Here is a 25,861-nt window from a genome sequence, read left to right on the forward strand (position 1 = left end):
TGGGCCTGTACATAGCCGATTTCTTAAAATTTGAAAGCCCCATGATTCAGTTGAACAGAAAACTCTCTTCTGGTTGCTATGTTCTTCGTATTATATCCTTCAACTTATGATTGGCAGTGGCCCGTACGGCATATTTCTCTCTAATCGAATCACATCTTCATTATGGTATTCCATTTTGGAGGCCTTGCTCAGAATGCTTGTTTCACTTAGTATTCTTATTACAAAAACGGGCACTGCGTGCGATGTGTTGTTCTAAAATTTGAGTTGTGTAGACCACTATTCCTTAATCTCTCTGTCCTAACATTTTGTTGCATTTTAATTCCGGAGACTGTATGCCTTGTTCACAGAAAGCTCAAAAAGGAACTGTATTTTACTCAGCCATATAACACAAAACAGTTTTTTTTGTTATCTCTACTTATACCCAGTGGCGGCTCGTCAGGGGAGGCAAGGGAGGCTTAGCTTCCCCATCAAATTGTAATGAAATAATAAAAATATTTAACAAAAATTAAAAAATAATTTTTTTTTCCAAATAATAAGTACCGACTCTATAACTTCTAATACACCAATATAGCGCGAACCAGCCATACGTCATACTTTTAATTTGCCGCGACTCGCATCCTTTTTTAAACAGTTGTAAGAAAAGAGAGAAAGCTAACCGGCTTCATCCACATCGACCACGAACTTAAAAATATACCTGGACTGCTAATGCATATGGTCACGATACCCAAAAATGACCACTGCATGGTGGCCGCCATTTTTATAGTGGTTGTGTCCTTTTGATGTTGGTCACTCTGAAAATTTTTAGTGTTGCCAACAAAAAAATATATTAAATAACGGTAATGAAGTTGACATTTGACGTATGAGTATAGCGGATTGCCTAGTTTTTGACGATTTGTAAACGACGCTTGGGTATATCGTCTGGAACAGGAGATGTATCTTTCTCCATATTTAATACGTGAATAATGTGTCACTATCTTTATTTAAAGGTATTTGGTTCAGTTTCTCAAAACCGAATTATTGTGAATTGTCCATCTGTGTTGCTTATAATAGAATAATAAAATATTGAGTTGTTGACAGAATAATATATTTTTTCTATATAAACCCTTTATAATTACAAACTCTCATAAAATCATCTATATTTTGATTCTTATATATGGTTATACCTATTAATGTGGAAACACTGTACATGGAAGGAAAGTAAAACTTGTAATAGTAAAAATAGAAAGAAAATAAGTGTTTTTAACTGAATTTGTTAAGTAAATACAAGCAAAAATTTAAATGAATATCATGATTTTCATGATATTAGGATTTATAAGATTCAAGATTATCAGAATGATAAAACAAATATTTTAAAGTGCACGCATCTATTCCAAGTTGATTGAAACTTTGTCTCATTTTAGGTGAGGATTACTTTCTTTCATAAATTTTAACGAAATTCTCAAAGAAGTACCAGAAAAATCACAGATCTAACGCAACTATCTTAAATTCTTACCTATATGTAACTTTCTATTTTATATTTTTGTAAACATAACCTCTCAAAAACTTTAATTGTTTTGTTTCCCTACAGTTGGCACAATTAAAATTTGTCAGAGTGACCAACATCGAAAGGACACAATCACGCAAAATGGCGGCCCCCTAGTAGTGGTCATTTACTTTTCATTGAATTGGCAGTCCAGGTATATTTTTAAGTTCGTGACATCGACACAGAACGTGTGCGAGAACGCGATACATTACGAAATAAGAAAAACCATACGTAGCAAGGGAGGCAAGCCTCCTCCAACGGTCAAAATCCAACGGGGGCCGTGCACTCGACAAGAGTCTACGTAACAACTTTTCAGATAGAGCGCACTGGTATTGTCCCGTCGCCTTATCGCCCCGTGGCCCCGTCAAGCCATCGCTGAAATAGTATTACCTGTATAATAAATAAAACGTTTTTCGAGGCTGAAAGCTGAAATGGTTGTTTTGATTTAGATAGATTTACTGGTGACACGTTAATTGAGTTATTTTAGGTATATTAGTATTAATAAAATCTGTTTTTTTTAAGTTTTTATTCATCTTTGGCCCGTACCTAAAATATATGTACATTTTGATTGTTTCTGATATTGCACTAACTTTTTGACTTTTGAACTACTTCTACTTAACCGATTGTAACAAAATTTTACACAAACATTGGGTTCTTGTCTTATGACAATACAATATTATTATATTCACCAACCTTATGGAATTAACCCGGCATCGGCAACCAGCAACACCTAGGTAGGTACCTTAATAGAGGGAGGAGATAGCTTTATGATTTTAAATTAGAATAAGGACAAATTTAATAAAATACCTCGTTTTAAAGGTTTCATTCGGCCAGGTGAAATTGTGCAGTCAGAGAAGTAATAAAATGCTAATTAAAGGACAAGCCAAAAACCAGAAAATAAAATATAATAATCTACTTTTGGTATTGATATATTAAATATATAGGTAGTATTTCTAAATAAAATTATGACCTTTGGATCAACTTTTAACAATTTATTAAAATAACGTGAGGTGCACATTCGCCAAAAAAAATTATAGCTGATGCGCCAACCTTACAAACAGAGAGTCGCCCAAAAAAAGAGGCTTCATACGCCTGCGAAAATTGGCTAAAAAAGCGATTTTCTGGATAGATGAGATCTAAGAATCTAAAAGATTTTTTGATATGGGGTTTTAAAATATTTGTTCAAAAAGGACAAAACTAGACTTCTGTAGTTTTATTTTTTTTAATTAGGCCTAAAATCATATAAAAAACAATGCTTAAACATACAGAAAATTAAGGTAATTTTCAACGCTATATTTTAGCTGTTTAGAATTTAAATTTCAAAAAATTGATTCTACAGATGTCTAGATTAATCCATTATCATTCCAACCTAAAATTATGACGACGTCAAAGTCAAAAAATAGATGCAAAAATAAATAATACTTACTTTGAATAAAAAATAAAAAATACTTTAAAAAATGCAAAAATTAAAAACACTTTTTTTCGATATTTTAAAAACTAGTAGAAATATGCCTTTTTAACTTAGAATGTCTTAAAAATTGAATATTACAGTGTGTACAGTACACCATGTTAACTTAAGTGAAGCTTTGCTTTTTTTTAAGTTAAAGCTAATAGCACTAGGTATGTTGCATAAAAAACACACCACGACCACGAACTAGAAACAAACACAAGCACGACAAAATCCAGGAAACGTGTAAAGTAAATAAACAGAGTACGACTAATTAGACAGACGACACTAATGACAAGAGTGAGTCTGGACGAGTAATGATCTAATTTTATTTTCATACACCCAAAAGTGCGCAAAAGTCATACAAAAAAAATGCTGATATAGTTTATTTATTTTAAGTTTATTTAATAAATCTTTGTCGTCTATTTCTACAAATTAAAACTTTTGCAAATGCGGCAATACAACAAATTGGTAAACATTCTTGAGGCGGTTATTAGGATTTGTTACACACATTATAGTTTTGCACTGCATAGGGAACAAAAATATTATAATTTTTATTTAAATAATAAGGGTTTTTAAGGAAAAAATGCGATATGCCTTAGTGCGAGAAAAAAAAAGTACCTACCTATCTATTTTTTTTTCCCTAAAGGGGCGTATATCTCATCAGTAGGAATTCCTATTAATGAGATATAGGTATAGGCCCCCAAAAGACGCTCCTAAAAACATTTTTCAAAAGACAAAATACTGTCCCAAAGAGTATGAAAGTAAATACCACACTCGCGAAACAAAAATCGACGGATCCGACTAGACTTTAAAAAAAATTGAAACCCCTTATAAGGTAGGCATGTAGTAATAAAACAAAACATATTTTATTACTACCAGGTATATCCGTAAAATAACTCAATAATGTGTCACCAGTATAATTAAATCTATCAAAACAACCATTCCGTTCGGCTTCAAAAACCTAATATCTAAATACAATCAATACAGGATAATATAAAGTGCAAGTACATAATTATTTAAATGAATCGACGGGGCCACGGGGCGATCAGGCGACGGGGCGAAACAGTGCGCTCCATCGGAAAAGTTGTTACGTAGACACTTGTGTGCACTCGATCGACAAACGCCGTTTTCATCGCGCGAAATAAGGCGCCAAGGGAGGCTAGCCTCCGATCATCTGATTAACCTGATTTTTGTTTTGTTTTCAATTTTCAGCAGTTTTCAGTCGTTTTGATTTCGGCGATTGTCGTGTCTTTTGCCCGCGAATTTTGACAAGGTAGGTGGTTTTGGCTAACGGTTTTATTGATTAGTTTTGATTTTGTCGATTCATCGATTTAATTGTGCGGCCGGATTTCCCTCTATGTTAGTGTTTGGTACTTAATTTAAGGTATATTTATCGTGTTTAATAATTTATTATTATGTGTATTTGAGTGATGCAAGGTAAGATATTTTTATTTAATGGCTTCTTTTATTAATCATCATATCATTTCTAATGTTTGTTTGCTGAAAGATTAAAGATGCACAAATTAAATGAAATCAAACAAGCTGAAGATTTAATAGACTGGTTGCTATTAAACAATTTTAGTTCATTAAGCTTTGATGCCAAATATTATGTTATTAAGACTTTGGGCAGGCCTCAGCCCCATTTAATTTCATTGCGATCTGCAGACAATCGACAAAATCGCGGGTTTAATTTGACTTGGTACAGCAAATATGATTGGTTGACCGGATCGGTTAAAAGAGAAAAGCTTTTTTGCTGGGCTTGTCTGTTATTTTCTGTCCAAACTGAATATTCTACGTGGTTGAAAACTGGATATTCTGATTTAAAAAATTTGCCTCGGTCCATTGAAAGACATTTAAAATCAAAGGAGCACATTTCTTCGTCTTGTAAATTAAGGCTTTTTGGAAAACAAAATATTGCTTCTGCTTTAGATAATGCTCAAAAAGAAGCCATTATTTCTTTTAACAATGAAGTACGTGAAAACCGGTTAAATTTAAAGCGGCTTGTTGGCATTACTCTTTATTTAGCTTCACAAGAACTAGCTTTTCGCGGACATGATGAGACCGAAGAGTCGATTAATCGTGGCAACTATAAAGAACTTTTGACGTTGTGGGGTAAATACGATTCAAAATTTGACGAATTTTGTAAAAAGGTAATGTTTTTTCGGGCACATCAAAAACGATTCAAAATGAAATCATTGAAAGTTTGTCACATGTCGTCGATGAGCATATTTTCCAAGAAATTCAAGCAGTCCCTTTTTTTGCATGGGAAATAGACGAGACTACGGATATTACTTGTAATTCCCAACTTTCGATTGTTTTTAGGTATGTCAAAGACGGCAAGGTAGTAGAACGGTTTATGGGGTTTCATGATGTTTCATCTGGACGGACTGCAGACGATTTATTTAATCTCCTGGTTAATAAATGCGACAAATTTGATTTCAGGCGTAAGCTAATTGCGCAAACATATGATGGGGCGGCAGTCATGGCGGGACATTTAAATGGCTTGCAAGCTAAAATTAAATCGATAGCGCCCTATGCATTTTTACGCATTGCCATGCCCATGCACTAAACTTAGTTTTAAGCAAGGCATGCAATAATATTAAAGACTGTCGTATTTTTTTCTCCAACTTGTCAGGATTTTCTGCCTTTTTCTCCAGTCCACCAAGTCCACCAAGAGAAGTCACATCCTAAATGAAATTTGCGGTAGCCGAATGCCTACTTTTGCTGCTACACGGTGGAATTCTACATCAAGATCTGTGTTTTCAGTGCATACACATAAGGAAAAATTAATAGATGTTTTTGATTTTATTCTAAACAGTGAGGATTTTAAAAATGACGACCAAAGTATCAGGGAGGCAAAGGGTTTCAAGTATATTTTAACAGACCATAAATTTTCTTTTTTGCTTGAAACATTTAAACTAGTTTTTGAGCAAACTGACGTGGTTTTCTCAATTCTTCAAAATAAATCTTCAGACATTAATTTTTCAAAAAATCGATTAAATAATTTGACTGAAATTTTGCAAAAGTTTAGAAATGATGAGCAGTATTTTAATAGCATTTTTGAAAAACTTGATGTTAATGTTGAGCCGCCAGTAAAAAAACGAAAATCTAATTTTGACTTACCCGATTTGCGACAAAATTATAGACAAATCTATATTGAAATAATGGACACAATAACTGAACAAATTAAGGTTAGATTCAGCGATCTTAGTAAATTAAATTACTTTGATCTATTAATGTTCGAAAAATTTCCATCCTACTCCAAAGAATTAATTGTAACCTACAGTGACCCTCAGATGTTTCAGAGTTGTAAGTCTCCATCTGAATTATTAAGTTTTATGTTTGAAAATAATTTAAATGAGTGCATGCCAGAGCTGTATAAATTTATTAACATTGCTGTGACTATACCCATAACATCGGCATCTGTAGAAAGAAATTTTTCAGCACTCAAAAGAATTAAAAGTTATAGCCGTAATTCCATGACCCAAATGCGACTAAGTAATATATCTCTTCTTTCAATCGAAAAAGAGTATATAAAAGAAATGACAAAAAATGACTATAATGTATACATATATGTATGTACATTGTACATTATAAAGTATTATCTTATGCGCTTGGACATAAAGATTTACAGGGTGGCCAGATAAGAATGCAAAGTGCTGTATTTTGGAAACTATTCGTCGTAGAGACTTGCGGTAAAAAACTTTATTACTAAAGTGGCCAAAAAAATATCGTGGAAAATATTTTCAGATTTCCAAATGGTCGCCAGGGGGCGTAACCGCCATATTAAACTTTTTAAGTGATTTTCCACTGAAATCTACCCAGTAAATGTTACGAAAAAATATACGCTTTTTAAAGTTCAGCTCTACTCAAATAATTTTTGTTTAACACTTTGTGACGTATCTATTAAAATAAAGTGGTGGGGGGTAATTCAATGTTTTTTAAAATAAACAGCTGTAACTCCTAAACAACTGAACGCATTTTAACAAACTTGGTCTCGTTGAAAAAAACATTTATTGCTACATCAAATCCGTCTTATCTGTGATATATCTAGTGCTTAGTAATGCCGCTAAAGCGCGTTTTTTGATCTATTAACAGAAAATTGCAAAATTCTCTAAAAAATTAAATGCAATAATATGACTTTTTTTTCATAAAAATGTAGTGAAATGATAGTTAAATAGGCCAGTGAAAACCGTATCTCGATATCTTATTCGTAGCCTGAAATATCGAAGAAAGAATATCTAGTTATCATATAATTTTAATAAGACGCTATAACACCGATATTTATTGTTATTTATTTGTCTTTTTTCAAGGTTCACAGACAATATCACAGACAACACGGATTTGATGTAGCAATAAATGTTTTTTCCAACGAGACCAAGTTTGTTAAAATCCGTTCAGTCGTTTAGGAGTTACAGCTGTTTATTTTAAAAAATATTGAATTACCCCCCACCACTTTATTTTAATAGATACGTCACAAAGTGTTAAACAAAAATTATTTGAGTAGAGCTGAGCTTTAAAAAGCGTATATTTTTTTGTAACATTTACTGGGTAGATTTCAGTGAAAAATCACTTAAAAAGTTTAAGATGGCGATTACGCCCCTGGCGACCATCTTGGAAATCTAAAAATATTTTCCACGGTATTATTTTTACCACTTTATTCATAAAATTTTTTACCGCAAGTCTCTACGACGAATAGTTTCCAAAATAAAGCACTTTGCATTCTTATCTGGCCACCCTGTATATTATATTTTTATTTTAGAGTTTTAAAACCTATTCCTACTAAGTATTTGTTTGTGATATAAAGCAATAATAACCAAAGTTTTTTGCAAAGAAAATATGTTTTTCTTTTGTTCTATTCAACATATAAAACCATAACATGGTTTTGGCTAGAATAGAGTTTTTTATTTATAATATTTTTTGTACATAAATATGTATGTATGTATGTATGTATGTATGTATATAATATATTATTTTAAAGCTTATTTATACTATTTACATTATAAGCTACTTAACCAAAGTCTTTAACAAGGAAAATATTTTTACGTTTTTGTTATATTTTGTATATAACCATTACATGGTTTTGCTAGAGTCGAGTTTTTTTCTTAATTTATAGAATAATTTTGTAAATATGTAAATATTATTTTTTATAAACTTTTAGAGCATATTCTGCTATCTGCAATATAAGCAACTAACCAAAGTTTTTACCAAGGCAAATATTTTTGCGTTTTGTTTTATTTTTGTATATAAAACCATTATATGGTTTCAGTTGATGATAGAATTCTTCTTTTTATTTATTATCCTATTTTTCTAGTTCCATATAATGTATACCTTATTTTTGTTTATTTCATAAACCATAACCCTATTTCCTTATCCCTTCCTATTCCTGGCAAGACTTAACTCTCACCTCTGCGCTGGTTCTTGCTGGACAATAAAATATACTTTTAGGTCCAATATTAAATATAACTATTTTTTTTAAATCTACTAATTTTGTATGACCCAAAAAAAGTATGAATTGTTGACTGAGAAGAGTTTATTATATTTCTTGTTTTTTAAAAAATATTTCAAAAATAATATATAAAAAGTACCTAATAATTAAATATTTAACAATATTAATTATGTATATATATATATATATATATATATATATATATATATAATTATTATTACATTAGGATACCTAAAATAGGCAATACTAAAAGTAAAATCGAACACGCCTTGTAAAACGATTTTCAAGACTAACTTTTAACGAGAATTGGGTAAAAAGTGGGCGTGACATGCAAAATTTTTCGCCTTCGGCGGGGTGCCTGCGCCCGGCTTTCTATCTGCACTTATCCTTTAGCCTCCCCTTTCCAAAAACTCACGAGCCGCCACTGCTTATACCGAGATCGGAGCTAGTGAAATAGTCCATAATTTATAATGGAAACAAACTATTTAATCATCTCCTCTCATTAAGAAAACAACACTGTGCGAGGAAATCTCGAAAACAATTAAAGAAACTATTATTAAAAAAACCATATTATTCCTTGCGGGAATCTTTTAATGACTATCTCAATTAGTTAATAGGTTTGAACGCATGAACGCATTTTTTGTAGTTTTGTTCAAATGTTTTTTTATTAAATCTTTATATGTCCTACATTGGTTTAAATTAAGTTTACCCTCTATTATTTTATATGCAACTCAAAAGTAAAAGAATAATGAATGTGCTTTGTATATAAACTAAATTAGAATTAAGATAGAATAGATATTTAGAAATTAAGAATTAAGAGATAAAGCTTTGTGCACAACATTATTTTGTTGCTACAAATAAAGCTACTATTTGGCTTTAACTGATTTTTTTTTATTAATTTTAGTTAATTTGATTGTTTTAACCTCGAAGTTAATAACTCTGCTTTACTTTTGGTAGATTTAAGTCTCTTATTAGGTCATTGAGATCTTTTAGGTTGAGGTATGATATTTTTTGTTCAGATTCAATATCAAATTCGGAATCTATGGATACAGATGAACTCTGTATAATGGTTAGCCAACTTAAGAGAGTACACGTTATTCCGCTGTAATATGCAAATGCATACTGTCTTCCAGAACGAGAAACGTAAGAAGCACTATCCCTCTGTCGACTTACCGCCCTATCAACAGCGATAGTACGACCGAAAGTAATTTGACGTGAAATTAAAAAAATGGTCAAACTTTTCTTAAAAAGCAACTATTTTCAATTTGTAATAGCATTTTTATCTATATTTGTTTATATAAAATCAGGATATATTAAGTAAAACCCATGCACAAAAAAAAAAAAAACACAAAGTACCTGGACAACCATCATTTTTCCAAGAGTTCCACAATTCTTCTCTCTTCAGAATGTTTTTAATGATTTTAGCGAAATTAGCTCCATCTGGAGGGGTTTCCCTTAACAGACTATAAACTTTCTCTGTGGAGGTTTGAATCCACTCCTTCTGGTCTGGTTTTAGTTCAAAACTATCTCTAAATTATTTTGTATTGATTACATACATTGCCAACATTAAATTATAGAAAACTTACGACTTAAACTTAACAGAAGAAGTTAAATACTGGAAAACTATTAGGAACTGCAAAAGAACTGATCTTCTGAAGCTAACATCATGCAATTGTAAATCCAAAAGTTTCTGGCTAGTGAGGTATTTTGCAAAATAACCAACATTGGATGTCTGCTCTGAATCTTTTAAATAGTCTAATTTAATACCATGAAATGTGCTTAAAATATTCATGGAATGCTAAAAATTGTTTTAATTGTAAGCAGTGAAAATCATGAAAATAAGTCACTTACAGAGCAAAACACTTTCCACTGAACCTTATCATAACACTGGTTAGGATTCCTAAAAAAATCTTGCAGCTGCCAAAATTTACAATAAAATGAGAAATCTATGACATGCTTTTGATCTCCAGTGACAATTTCTGCCACAATATCATCACTAGTGTCAGTGCCATACTCTGTAGTGTTTTCCAAGTTAAACTCACTTACAATATTGAGACCTAAAATAGATATTTTTGTATTATTTTAACCTGACAATATAAAATAAATTACCAGATCTTTCAGAGAAAGGAAAAAATCTGGCTAAGAAGAGTAGGATTTTCCCGCAAAAAACTGTTGCAGTTGTACGAGACAATCTCCTGAGTAAATCATTACACAGTCGGAGCAGATTATTTTTACATCCTGCAAAAAATAGTTCCTCTTTCCATATGTGAACATTGTCTTCCACAAAACTAAATAGATCTTGGCATATATCCAAGGTAAGTGTATCAAAAATATCTCCTAAAAAATAAAATTTTTTTTTTATCAAAAATATGTTTTAAATAACTTTAATGAACCTAAAAGAACCACTGGCATTGTAGGTGAAGTCAAACCCATCCTGCAAGTTTTTATGGAAAGATCTACAAACATTTTTAAAACTGTAACTTGAACTTCTTCAGTGAGCAAGTCGAGCAATAGATCTCTAAACGCCTGGTCCAGAGGGGTCTTAATATCCAACTCGGTGTTTTTAAAAGAAGCAACTTTGTTTTCCAATAAGGTGATATTATCGTTCTTAAAGGCAACCTTAAGGGTTTCCTGAAACAGGTTTGTAAATAGAGCATTGAAATAGATAAAATAGAATAATAGAGAAAAACGGGTGTTTACCTTGAATTCACGACGGATATGATCAAAATCCATGTACGTATTAGTAGGTGGCATTGCTGGATATTTAGGGTTTCATTAATAGTTTATAAAGGGTAAAGATTTTACACAAAATACGAATTACTTGCTTCAACTCTGTTTACATAAACAACAAACAACAAGTTGAGGTTAGGAGTACCATCTGACTTTGAGGTTATGTGTCATTTGCAATCTTTGTGACAGCAGAGGGATTCTAAAGCCATATTTTAGCGAGTAAGCGCCTATAAGCGTTTTTAAGGGTGCGAACATACCGAAGATATCTCGATGATCGCGGTCGCGGTCGATGTCGATGTCTCTACCTCGATGTCACATCAATATAAAACAAAACACTACTTTTCAATGGGAGCGAACACAGCAAAGAAGCTTCGATCCTATCACCCTCACTTCTTTACACCGATATCGATGCCAGAACAAAATATTTTGTTTTTACATATCGGTCATCCAGATAGAGTGTCTGCTGATTGGTTGAAATTAAATAGTTCGTCGAACTCAAGTACAGATAAGTCAGCGGGCCGCACAGCTACGTTCAGTATGATTTCAGTTAATAATACGAGTATACGGAAATGGATAAAGATCACCTCATTGATTTAGTGTTTCGTGCAGTTCCAATATGGGAAAAACGTCACAAACAGCAGCACAATCAACATGTTTTAGCACGAGAATGGGAAAACATTTCTAGAGAAATGAATACAACAGGTAGGTTTGTTATTTTTTATTTTTATACATTTTTTTCAAAAAAAAAAGGGAACATGCCTATTTTTATTTAGGTATGATTTTCATATTTGTAACGGGTTAGCATCAAAATATTGTGTAAATTTATGTCGAACTAATTTTGCTCTATTTGTTGAGGGATTATGTGATCTTGAGCGTTGCAACTGACATTTAGTCAGGATAGGGGGAAGATCCAAATTATTTAATAAGTGACTTTCCTTATCGATTAGTATGTTAAGTAGAATGCATATTGCCTTAATAATATCATCGGCAGTTTTTTCGTGGGTTTCTATAGCGTCGCTTAACATAGGCCATTTTGCAAATAGAATCCCAAAGGTACACTCTATAGTTTTTCTAGCACGTGACAACCTCTTGTTTTTTTTTTTAATTTTTTTTTTAAATTTTCCTGTGACATATTCAAAGATTTTCCCGAGTATGGTTTCATAACATTTTCCTTAAGAGGATAAGCTTCATCGGTAATAAAAACATATGGAATTTTAAAATTGGAGTTTGGCAGAGTTTTTTCTTCGGGTACTCCTAATTTGTAAGCTTCTAATAATTTTGAAAGGCTTGATGCTTGAAAAGTTCCTCCATCGCTTTGTTTTCCATACGCACCGACATCAATGGATATAAATCTGTTCCGTCAAATCGGAAGACTCATTTCTTTAGTTATTTTTATTCTTTTTTTTATTGTCAATATTCATATAATTATATTTAACATGAGCTTTGCTTCGTCGTGGTACTGATCGTTGTTAATATCTAAAGTTGTATTCTACAATTTCTTTAGTTTTTTTCTTGCTAAATCATTATTCGCGGCTTTTTATCGCGTCATATGTAAGACAGCCTTAATTTTGACCGAGAAGAGTCGCACGCACCTCTAGTCCAGTACTGCATCGATCCTGATTGATGGGAACTGGCAGCATTAGCATTGGTATATAAACTACTGACCAAATAAGTCGCTCTCGATATATAAAGACACGCGAGTGAATTCCAGAAATTATAAGTGCCGGCACACCGTCAAACCCAGCAAATATTTGGAGGTGAACCTGGAGGAGCAGTCCTGAACAGAAGCGACAGCAAGGTGAGCCACAAATTATTTTGGGGTTGTCTTGGCCGTCGTCTTAATTTTTTATGCATTAATTAATTAAAGATACAGTCCACTATTTTTATATTTCTCCTACATTTTTTGGTCACTTCGATCGCGGATTTGGATTTAGGATTTTGATTGCATACCTACATTTTAGCAAAAAATTACATCCAAAACGTGTAAGAGCATACAAAATTATTATTCGGTATTGCTATATTGGTAAACCTCATGTTAAAATTGTTTAAATTTTGGTTAATTATAGAAATTCCATTCTCGAGTCAATCGGACAGTACCGTCTATCTATCTCTCTCCTTACATTTAGCGTCTCAACGCGTCGATAATTGCGTCTCGCGTCAGTTGCAGCGCCGCTGGTCCCTCGTCCGTCTCTTATTATATTTTTACAGAGTGGAATAAGTAAATCAACTCGGTTTCGGTGGCTTTACTTAATATTATTTCCTCTCTACGCCCGGACTTATAATTTGGTTTTCGTTGTTGGCTTGTCTAGTAATATTACTTTACAATAATATTGCTGATAAAATAATAAAACTTTTTATTGACTTTTGGTAGAAGATTTGGTAATTAAGCTTATTACCCCAAATATTAAACCCCCTGGTTTGCCAAATCTTCTCTCTATCTTTCTCTCTTTGTGATACTCATAGGCGATATTTGCCTCTCTCTTCTTATATATGGTATTATTTGTAATATTACTCATAATATCTCGCATAACTCCCTCAATTGTTTTGATTATATATTGTGACAGTTTCTCTTTATTTGCTATACCTTCTCAGAAATTTGTTGCAATTTAGTGTATCAAAACAATTTCATTTATATGGTCTCATCCATTTCTCCTTCTCTTTAATGCTTTTAATATCTCTTGATCTCTCTATATCTCTGCTCTTGCGTGAACAATTTTATAACTAATTTAATCAACTATACCCTTCACGCTTAACGTATAAAATAAATATACAAGAATAAATCCATTTTTTTGAATCTCTGAGTTTATAGCTCTATATCAATAGGTATAAGTAGCTTGGTTAATTTCACCTCATTAAGCATTTTTTACTGTTTAATCAAAATAAGAAAAATAATAAACCCCCCTTCTCATTTTGTCTAAAACTTTGTTTTTTGCTCAGTATTGCTTTATCTCGGATTAAAATATTTTAATCCAAATTTAATTTTTCTTCTTTCGCTCTCGTTAATATGGCTGATAAAAAGCTAAGAGGATATAATAAGCTGATAATATATAAGGATTTAATAAGCTGATATAAAAGCTAACAGCACTATTGCTCAACGCGATAGTGCTGTTAGCCGCTTAGAAGAAATCAAAGTAGTTGCTGAAAATGCCATTAATAATGTACGCCTTCATACACAGTTAAAAATTCGGGTCAAACACCTTGAAGGGATTGTTACTGAATTCAATAATCATCACGCCTCCATTTTAAATATTGTCGCTCAGGGTGATGATGATGATTTGGCGAATCAACAGGCTATTCGAAAACATTTTGATGAAAATTTTTATTCAATCCAAGCAACTTGCGCTGAATTGTTTGATAATACTGAGCAAGGGGCAGAAAGGGCAACCCCCAGTCATGTTAAATTACCTAAGCTGGAACTTAAAAAATTTAATGGCACTATAAAAAATTGGAAGACGTTTATTGACCTCTATGATTCAATTATTCACAATAATTCAAGTCTTTCCAATGTAGAAAAATTTACATATCTTTTAAATTCCTTAGAAGGACCCCCACTAAGCATTGTTCAGTGTACTCCTTTAACTGATAATAATTATAACATAGCTTATAATACATTGAAGGGTAGATATGAAAATAATCGATTAATTTCGGTTAGTCACTGGCGTGAGATTGAAAAGACTGTGAAGCTTTCTGATGAGCATGAAGCAAAATCTCTTCAAACTCTATTAGATACATTTACTGAACACTTAACTGCAATTGAAAATATGGGTCACCCTGTCTCACAATGGGATTTCGTTTTATTTTACATGCTATTTGATCGCCTTGATTCAAGCACAGCCACGAGGTTCGAACTTGAGTGTGGTAAATCTCTAGACAAAATTCAAAATAAACACAAGCATTTTGAAATTTTATTAGACTTTCTTAAGAAGCAGTGTATCGCATTAGATACCGTCTCAAGCTCTTTTAAAGATGTAAAGCCTAGTACTTCTAAATATATAAAACAAACAGCAATGCCAAAGAGAACTTTTGTTGTTAGTGCTGCGTCATGTTACTTTTGCCACAAAAATAATCACTCAATTTATAAATGTTCAGAATTCTTAAGTAAAAATTCCCACGAAAGATATAAAATTGCAAAAACTAATAAATGGTGCACCAATTGCTTAGGTTTAAAACATAACTCGTTTAATTGCTCATCTCGTCGCCACTGCGAAAAATGCTCCAAGCCTCATCATACCCTTTTGCACCATGACTCCTTTGAAGCTTCTCAGCCACCTGCCGTTGAGCAGGAATCTTCTACAAACCGTGAAAACAGATCTCAACCTGTTGCCTTGACCAATATCAAACCACACAAAAATACTGAAAGCTCTGTTTTATTGGCCACGGCACAGATTCGGGTTCTGGATTCCCAGGGTCAATTTATCAATGCGCGAATCTTATTGGACAGCGCAAGTCAAGTGAATTTTATTACAAACAAATTATGTAAACGTTTGGGCCTAGTCAAACGACCTCTTTCCCTGTTTGTTAAAGGTTTAGGTGACACTGTCTCAAATGTCTCTCATGAAGTCACATGCACCTTCACGCTTAAAGGTTTTACAAACCCCAAATTTTCTCTAGATTTTGCCATAATTCCAAAAATATGCGAAAACCTTCCCTCTTCAGATTTACCCACAGATTGCTTCACTCAGTTTTCTCATCTCGAGCTGGCAGACGAAAGTTTTAATGTTTCGGGTCCTATTGACATGTTGGTTGGAGGTGATGTTTTTGGTTTTCTTGTGAAGCAAGGCCAGATATCGCAGTCCATAGATAAGCCTGTCGCTCTAAATACTAAGTTAGGGTGGATAATTATGGGTCGTGTGCCTCACCAGGAGTCTATTTCTCGCTCAATTCCTAATAGCCTTTGCGCTACTGTGGGCTCCACACTTATGGATATCGTTAAAAGATTTTGGCAACTGGAACAGATCCCTAATTACAGTCCTCATTCTCCTGATGAGGTTGCTGCAGAGGAATTTTTCCAGAGGACACATACTCGAAATTCCTCAGGAAGATACGTTCTTCAACTTCCTTTGAAAAAATTGGAACTGCCAGTTTTTGAAAATACTCGAGATATTGCTCTGCGCAGATTTTATTCTCTTGAGCGGCGTCTGGAGTCTAATCCCGAGCTCCATGATGAATATCGCGCTTTTATGCAGGATTTTCTTGACACTGGACATATGGAAATCCTACCCTCAAATATAGATATAAAAAACTCTTATTATATACCCCATCACTGTATTCTTCGTCCGGAAAGTTCAACCACAAAACTTCGTGTTGTTTTTGACGCCTCCGCGAAGGCCGCAAATAATATTTCTCTCAATGACACTTTGTTAGTCGGCCCCAAGCTTCAACAGGATATATTTCACTTGCTGTAAAATCCATGCTGTTGCATTCACTGCTGATATTAAGCAGATGTTTCGACAAATTCTCATAGATCAACCCTGTAGAAATTTTCAAAGAATTTTATGGAGGTTTTCAAAGTCTTATCCTGTGAGAGACTATCAACTGAATACTGACTCCACCGTAGCTTTAAGCTGGATAAAGTCTTCTCCCCATAAATGGACTACTTTTGTAAGTAACCGCGTATCGTATATTCAGGAAAAATTATCTGCGGATTGCTGGGCTCATATTAGGTCGGAAAATAATCCTGCTGACTGTGCTACCAGAGGTCTTCTTCCCCCCGAGTTACTTCATCTAGAAAAATGGTGGGCTGGACCAGAATTCCTTACATCTCCTCTTACTGAATGGGTTAATGATCCCTGTTTACTTGACGATAGTATAGACCTTGAAAAAAGAAGGATTGTTTTATTAACCTCGACTCCAGTAGTTAGCTTCTGGGATAATTTGATATCCAGATTCTCCTCTTTATCAAAGATTATTCGTATTGTTGCATATGTTTTACGTTTCTGTGCATATGTAAAGGCTCCAAAACTCGTTGACAATAAAGGTCATGTAACATTGGCAGAATTGGATAGAGCTCTCTTACTTTTAATCCGAGAAGTTCAGAAAGTTTCATTTGCTCAAGAAATGGCAGAACTTTCGAAATCCAATCCTAATCTAACAGTATTACCGAAATATATTCGGAAGCTCTCTCCTTTTTTAGACAAGGATGGTGTTCTCAGGGTGGGCGGACGATTGAAGCACGCTTCTCTTTCTTATAATCATAAACACCCCTGTCTATTACCCCGTGATCATCGAATTACCTCTCTAATTATTGAACAAACTCACATTAAATATATGCACCCTGGTTTACAAACTACCCAATTCCTACTCGGTCAACGCTTTTGGATTCCTTCTTCAAGAAGAATTATTAAAAAGGTTTTGTCTTCCTGCATGCGTTGCTTTAGGTGTAACCCTTCATCACAAATTCCTCTTATGGGTGATTTACCGTCCTTCAGAGTAAATCAAGTAAAATGTTTCACCAAAAGTGGTGTGGATTTTGGAGGGCCATACTTAATCACTATGGGCAAGCATCGTGGCAGCAAAACTTGTAAGGCTTATATTTGCCTTTATGTCTGCTTGTGCACAAAGGCTCTTCACCTGGAACTGGTTACAGAGCTATCAAGCGATGCCTTTCTGGCCGCATTAAGGCGCTTTGTTTCTCGCCGAGGTCGTGTCACAGACATGTTTAGCGATTGTGGGACGAATTTTGTGGGTGCGTCAAAAGAGTTGATGCAAAATATGCGTAATGCATCGATCCACGAAGGCATAGTGTGGCATTTCAACCCCCCTTCAGCCCCAAATTTTGGTGGAATTTGGGAAGCTGGAATTAAGGCCGTAAAGGGCCATCTACATCGCGTAGTTGGTTCGCACATCCTCACCTATGAGGAGTTTAATACTGTCTTGACCTCAATAGAGGCAATCCTAAATTCTCGACCTCTCTGTTCATTAAGTAGCGACCCTAATGACTTAAACCCTCTGACCCCAAGTCATTTTTTGAATTTGGAACCTTTAAATACCTTCGTTGAATCCGACCTAACAGAGATTAAATTGGGTCGTCTTTCGCGCTGGCAACTTATTCAACGTATCCACCAGGATTTTTGGAACAGGTGGCATAATGAATATTTACACACCCTTAATCAGAGGTCGAAGTGGTATGATACAAGTAAAGCCATTGAAATTGATTCGTTGGTACTATTAAAGGAGGATAATGCTCCACCCCTTTCGTGGTTGTTGGGTCGTGTAATAGAATGTTTTCCAGGCAGGGATGGCATTACGCGTGTTGTAGCGGTAAAGACGCATAAGGGGATACTGCGCCGTCCTGTCTCGAAGTTATGTTCATTACCGAACAATTAGTCTTTCCTGCGGAAAATTTATATTTCGCGTTAGAATTCATGCTTTTTTTTAATTATTTTTGCTCTTTTTTTTTTACTTAAAATGTGGGACATTTTAGGTGGGCGGTATGTTCCGTCAAATCGGAAGACTCATTTCTTTAGTTATTTTTATTCTTTTTTTTATTGTCAATATTCATATAATTATATTTAACATGAGCTTTGCTTCGTCGTGGTACTGATCGTTGTTAATATCTAAAGTTGTATTCTACAATTTCTTTAGTTTTTTTCTTGCTAAATCATTATTCGCGGTTTTTTATCGCGTCATATGTAAAACAGCCTTAATTTTGACCGAGAAGAGTCGCACGCACCTCTAGTCCAGTACTGCATCGATCCTGATTGATGGGAACTGGCAGCATTAGCATTGGTATATAAACTACTGACCAAATAAGTCGCTCTCGATATATAAAGACACGCGAGTGAATTCCAAAAATTATAAGTGCCGGCACACCGTCAAACCCAGCAAATATTTGGAGGTGAACCTGTAGGAGCAGTCCTGAACAGAAGCGACAGCAAGGTGAGCCACAAATTATTTTGGGGTTGTCTTGGCCGTCGTCTTAATTTTTTATGCATTAATTAATTAAAGATACAGTCCACTATTTTTATATTTCTCCTACAAAATCTATAGTGATCATCACAAAGCCCTTGTAAAACTATAGAAAAATTTTTTATAATTAAAGTACATTGATCCTGAATGGGCAGGACACTTAATTCGTATATGTTTCCCGTCTAAGGCCCCAATACAATTCGGGAACTGCCAAATACGTTCATATCCTTCAGATATTCGTAAAAAGTCGAAAGTTGTTGATTGCTTCATATGTATTGGCTGAAATGATTGCCATAAGGTTTGACATATTTGTTTTATAATTACTGCAACTGTAGTTGCTCCCATACGAAATGCAAACGCCATCGATTTAAAGCTGTTACCTGTGGCAAGGTATCTGAAAAAATAAACATAATATAGGTATCTTTATTACGATTTTAAGAGAGTAAAAAACTATAGAACCAAAACACTGTACGAAACAGGAATTAGCTACACTTCATTTTCTTTAAAAAGAACAATCGGTGTTGTTGCTATAGTACTCCTATAAAAAAATCTTTGTTTCAGGAAATTATGCTAGAAACTGTTGGAACATTCTACGGCAGGAATTTAGAAAACAATACAAAAAGTACCAGCGTCGTTCAGGAGATGCCGCTCCTGATGAGAATGAGAACCAATGGCCGTATTTCCGAAAGTTAATGTTCCTACAAGATCAGTTTACACCTCGGGATACTTCCAGCAATTTAGTCCCCGCTACTGAAACTTTAACGCAGAGTGAGATGCATGGATCTATCAGTGACTCAGAAACGTCGAATCAAAGCGATAGTTTTGGTGCCGTATCAAATATAACTGAGCCTTCTTCTGATCTCGATTGTGCACCTCCAACTCCACAATCTACAGTTCACGCGACCCCATCAACATTAACCAATACTTCTGAAAAAGATTACGCTGTGACGAAAACTGGTTACAGGAAAAGAATTACGGCACAGGTACAAATAGGCAAACAGCTAATTAATCTGGAAAAACAAAATATTGCATTAAGAAAAAAAAAAGTCAACCACAGTAAATGATGAAGATGTAGGATTTTTTAATTCTTTACTTTTCCATGTAAAGCAGCTCAGCCCGAGAGATAAGTTGACTTTCAGAATGCAAGTCCAGCAAACGTTGTTTAATCTCCTATTTCCACCCGAAGAAACGCAAGTAAACACTAACGTACTGCAAAATTACCAACATACTAATCTTAATCAAGAATCTTTAGAGGAATCGTTCGTTTTTCAAAACTTGTAAGAATATGTGTGTAATAAAACAGAATTGTGTTAGTTATTTATTGATTCACTTACCTTAATGTCACGACCATTCTTTCTTCAGCCAAAATTCGGTCAGTATGATAAATATTATATTTGCAGACTTCCACTTCTTCTCTCATACCAGATTTTGGCGTTTTTGGTTAATAGGATGTACATTATACTCACGGTTGGAGCTGTTACACACCAACCACCACTTTACGCTTAAAGACATAGAATCATCACTGCTATTACTGCTACTATTCATTTTTACATTAAAGTTCACATATATAAAATAAACCGAACTCAGTGAGGTGGCGGGGAAGACTGACAAGGAAACCTCTTTGGTATGTTTGCTAAGCATCCATGAAAACTGAAACCGCGATTACGACATCGACCCCGACCATCGAGATATCTTCGGTATGTTTGCACCCTAAGACATGTCATTCGAGCGATCAAGTCATGACGTCACCGCATAACGCGCTTTAAGCGTTTATTAGCGGTCTGTCGCCAAGCCGCTAATAAAGTCGATGTGTCAAAAGTGAAGCTACAGAAAAAATAATAAACAGTACATTTTTTATATTTTTATTTTTAAATTTTTTATATTTTTATAGTATTTATTTTTTTAGTTGAGAAGCATTAGATTGTTTAATATTCGCTTTAGTTATCTTTGTATTTGTATTAATATACATAAGACAGTTAAAATATTCGTTGATCGATAATAGATTTGCAAAAAATACAGAGAAGAACGTAAAGATGAGGTTGCACGTATGTTTTTTTTAAATTGATTTTGATTAGTTTGTGTTTATTTCTCTAAAAAAAAACATTAGTAATGTTTGTTTACGACAGTATCTTTTTTTTCATATTTTTTCTTGGGCAAATGTCTTCCTTTTTTTCATCGTTTTCATGGCGAAATTTCACACTTGAACCGACTGTGTGCGAATTGGAGTGGTGTGTAGTCCAGTGTTAACCCCTATAAACTGTTTATCTATGGTGTAGTCGTCCGATTACACACGAAGTTATGACGAAAAATGTTATGTAAATGCATACCGGGTGGCGTATTTCGAAAACCTAATATTGTACAACGCCCGCAAGTTTTCCTCGATTGTTATTGGTCAATTCAAAATCTAGTTGGTTACAACGCTGTACTCCAAAATCAAATACGATTCAACGCCGCCACAATATTAAATAGGATTTTACCATTAGACTCCTAAATATATTCGAGTACAGCGCCAAGCCGCTAAATCTAATAGACTGCAACACATAATTATTGAGAAGTTAGTGTTTTTTTGCTCATCCAATATGTTAAACACAAACTTATTAAACACATTTATGTATTATGCGGTAAATGAAAGCCGATATAGGTTAATTTTTTATTTTACTTAATTTAGGAAAAATGAAAAATCTAATAAAGTACCTAAATTATCCAATTAATCTATTTATTTATTTACAAAAAAAAATTATTGTATTTTGGCATTAGGAGTATTTGATGTAATATTAGCTGCCAAGGAATGTCGCCTCTCAGCTGGCCTACCACTTTGGATTCTTTTGGCGCCAGATTTTGATCCAAGGCGCGTATTTCTTCGGGCACGAGTTTTAATTTTTTTTAAGGAATTTGTAAAGTTTTTAATAAGGTTGATGTTACTGGTTTCATTTATGGCTAAATCACAAATCCTTTCAAAATAATTTCTTAAATCAGCCACCACTGTCTTATGTTCTTTGGTAATTGACAAAAAAATTAAATTTTGTTTTAAATAACAACACTAATAGTGCTTGAGTAACAATAATTATAGGTACTTGAACATGCGTTTATAAAAAAAAACCAACTATATTAAAAAATGGCTTCTATAATTAAGTTAAAGCGAACAAAGCACCAATAATAGTGTCGCATCACCATAGCTTTGAACTGAATCAAATTTTAAAACTATTTTAAGGCTATTTTTTTAACAACAACCCCTTCCTATTATCAAAATCGGGGAGAGTGGCAGATCATTTTTGCCAAAAATGTTTTTATTTGTATAAATATATTTATACAGAATCCCCATAATACTCCATTAGTAATACGGGGAAACTAAAGATGAACATTTAAAAAAATGAAATAAATAAACCTACAAAAGCACCTTTTAGCATACCTAACGAGTTACGAGTCACAACGCAGGCACTCTATTACTTATTATACCTACTAAAATAAAATATTATTTGACTTACCGTAATTTCCGCAATTAATCCTTTTTGTAAAAGCACGTCATTTCTTATGGTATTTTTATTAATTTATTTAATTTTTATATCCACGGAAGCCTCACATTATTAACCCTTAGTTTTACTAGACTGCCGTCTTCGTTCTTCTTGGCTAATTTTGTTAAACTTAGTGTGATGGCATGCATACCTCTTTCTACCCTTTTAAGTCACATTACCAATATTATAAATAGTTGCTTGCTAACAGGCTATTTTCCAAGAGCTTGGCGGGAATCAATTGTTTTGCCTTTTCCTAAAATATTAAATCCTCAGTGCTTGCAAGACTTACGCCCCATAAGCTTATTAAATGTTATATCCAAGGTTCTAGAACGGGTGGTTTATTTACAGCTTATTGATTACTTCATTAATAATAATATCATTCCCTCTCAACAATCCGGATTTAGAGATTTTTAAACATCACCGACAATATAATACGAGCTCTTGACAAGAAACTTTCAGCTGTTATGGTAGCCCTTGATTACTCAAAAGCCTTTGATGTTATAGATCACGATTTAATTGTTGCTAAGCTAAAGTTTTATGGGTGTAATGACGTTGTCTTATCTTGTTTTAAGAGTTATCTCTGGAATCGAACTCAAAAGGTGCGACTGCAGGATAGCTTTTCGGATCCCAAGCATGTGGTATCAGGAGTGCCGCAAGGGTCAATACTTGGTCCACTTTTATTTTTAATTTACACGTCAGACTTGCCTAATATTGTCAGTACATCTGAAATTTACCAATATGCTGACGACACGCAGCTGATTCACTACTTTGATTCCAATGAATATGAAGAGATAGGCAACAATATAAGCACTGAACTCGACCTAATATCGAAATACTCAAAGGAACATAACTTAATCATAAATCCTAATAAAACGAAGATGTTGCTATTTACTAATAAAAAGTCTCGTAGAATTATAACTTCAACTATAAAAATTAAATTAGATAATACATTAATTACTTTTTCTGAGAGTATAAAAGTTTTAGGTCTCACGTTAGATGCCTCTCTTAGATTCAGAGAGCATGTTAGTACTATTCTTCAAAAGAGCTATTTGCGTTTGCGTATGCTTTATGCTAATAAGTCAATATTAAACTTCAAGACTAGGAAAAAACTTGCCGAAACTTTTGTTATGTCAATTATCCAATATTGTCTGATAGTTTTCTTTCCGTGCTTGGACCAGCAGACACAATATCGGTTACAACGTGTGCAAAATACCTGCTGTAGACTTATCTTTGACCTAGGAAAGTTTAATCATGTGTCCCAAGGCATGTATGATTTGGGGTGGTTAAAAATACCTTATCTATATAAGTTTTTGTACTGCACCTTAGTATATCGCCTTTATAAGTCCAAAGCTCCGATATATTTATTTGAGAAACTTATACCTAGAAATCATGTACATGCTCGAATTATTAGGCAAAACACTCTGACTATGCCCCATCACTCAATGGCTCTCTTTGAACGATCATTCACTTACAACGCAGTCAAATTTGTGAACGTCTTTAGGCCTGATTTTAGCAATGGCCTGTATGTTTTTAAAAAACATTTCAAGAACCTGTTTCTACAGGAATCATTTAGGTAAATCAAAAGATTTTCTTATTTCTGTTAAATGAATATTGTTTTATTTTCTGCTGATTTATGTTTGTTTATTTTGTTTTTTTTTTGTGTAATTTAAGAAGGTTAAGAGTTTAAGAGTAGCTTTAAGCTAATCTTCGCCTTCGAAGGCAAAACTATGTAAAACTATGTATTTGCTAAATAAAGGCGCTTTATTATTATTATTATTATTATTATTACCTCTTTCGAAATAAAAGTTTTTGTAAATATGGTAATGTTTGTTTAACTACCCACTGCATTTTTGTCAAAGCCGAAAAGGTTTTAATCCATTCATTACACTTAATGTTAAAGTCATCAGAGGTTAAGTCAGCATACTTTTTTCCCGGCAGTTTTAGGCGTAAAACAGCCTTATAATATTCTCTATCACGAAACTCCACAATATCCACTACTCCTACATTAAATACTGCTTGTTCCAACAAACTCTTAAGTTCTTCCATGTTTTCACAGATTTTAATTCACAAAAACAAATAGAAACAAACTAAAAATTAATGATACCTGCACCAATAACAGCACTAAAATATTTAAGGTTATCTTATGAGTATATATATGAGTATATATATCTTATGAGTATTATAGTCGTGCGTGTTTAATAAATTTTCTGCATAGGACAAAATGGATACAAAAAAACTAATAATGTTGGTTCACGAACAAGAGTGTTTGTGGAATCTAAATAGTGAAAATTATCATTCGATAGATTTGCAAGGATTGGAAGGAAAGAGCATTAGAAATGAAGTGCACAGGTATGTATTTTGTAAACAAATATTTATTTTTTTAAGTAGGTACAGAATCCTTTTCTTCTTAATGCTAGAAAAATTAGATATGATTATTATTGAATTACTTAAATTGTTCTCGAATAAACTTTCGTTTTAACCTCTGTTACGGGCTCGAATGGCTGCATTTTGTTGAAAGCCATTCGGTGTGGGAATGTTCAAAGGTACACCCTGTCTGTCAATAACAATATTATGAAGAAGGCATATGCATTGGATAATAATGTCAGCTTTTTGGGGGCGAACATCCATAGATTTAGCTAGTAGCCTCCATTTGCTAGTAAATATTGCAAAGGCACATTCAATGACTTATCTAGCTAACGACAAACGTCTATTATAGTATTCTTCCTCTGGACCTAAGCTTCTTTCAGAATAAGGGCACATTAAGGATGTTTTTAAAGGATACGCCTCATCTGCTATTAGTACGTGAGACAAAAATACTTCGGTACCCGGCAATTGTCGTTCAGAAGCAGCATTGAGGGAACCATTTTCTAACCGCTTCGATGAACGTGAATTTGAAAATATCCCACCATCAGTTTCTTTGCCATAAGCCCCAACTTCTATTGCAACAAATCTATAGTCTGGACCAGCAATACCTTGTAGAACGATTGAAAAAAAATGCTTATAACTGTAGAACATGCTGCCAGAGTTTGTAGGGGCTTTGATACGGATATATTTCCCATCAATGCATCCTATATAATTTGGGAACTTTCTCCGCTTCCAAAATTTATGTGTAATTGGAATTGCTTCTTCATTCGATGGAAATTTCATGTGGATTTCTCCAACATTTTTCATTTTCCATATTGCCCTGCATATTTCATGTACAATACCAGCAACTGTATTATTAGCCATTTGGAAAGAAAATCCAATACTCCGAAAAGATGAGTCCGTAGCCAGATAAAAAAATATATTTT

General features: G+C 33.7%; 1 protein-coding gene across 1 annotated transcript in view; it reads right to left on the minus strand.

Annotated features, from left to right (window-relative positions):
• Positions 1-11,392, minus strand: part of LOC126737309 (THO complex subunit 1) — a 33,846-nt gene extending 22,454 nt beyond the window's left edge. Inside the window, exons 1-6 of the mRNA XM_050442151.1 lie at positions 11,122-11,392; positions 10,815-11,052; positions 10,531-10,758; positions 10,273-10,478; positions 10,008-10,219; positions 9,778-9,950 (exon numbers count right to left, since the gene is read on the minus strand). Of these exons, the coding sequence (XP_050298108.1) occupies positions 9,778-9,950; positions 10,008-10,219; positions 10,273-10,478; positions 10,531-10,758; positions 10,815-11,052; positions 11,122-11,175 (1,111 nt within the window). The 5' untranslated portion in view covers positions 11,176-11,392. The remainder of the gene's footprint in view (positions 1-9,777; positions 9,951-10,007; positions 10,220-10,272; positions 10,479-10,530; positions 10,759-10,814; positions 11,053-11,121) is intronic.
• Between the last annotated feature and the right edge of the window lie 14,469 nt (positions 11,393-25,861).

Source organism: Anthonomus grandis, chromosome 6, assembly GCF_022605725.1.
Source record: "Anthonomus grandis grandis chromosome 6, icAntGran1.3, whole genome shotgun sequence".
Taxonomy (NCBI): domain Eukaryota; kingdom Metazoa; phylum Arthropoda; class Insecta; order Coleoptera; family Curculionidae; genus Anthonomus; species Anthonomus grandis.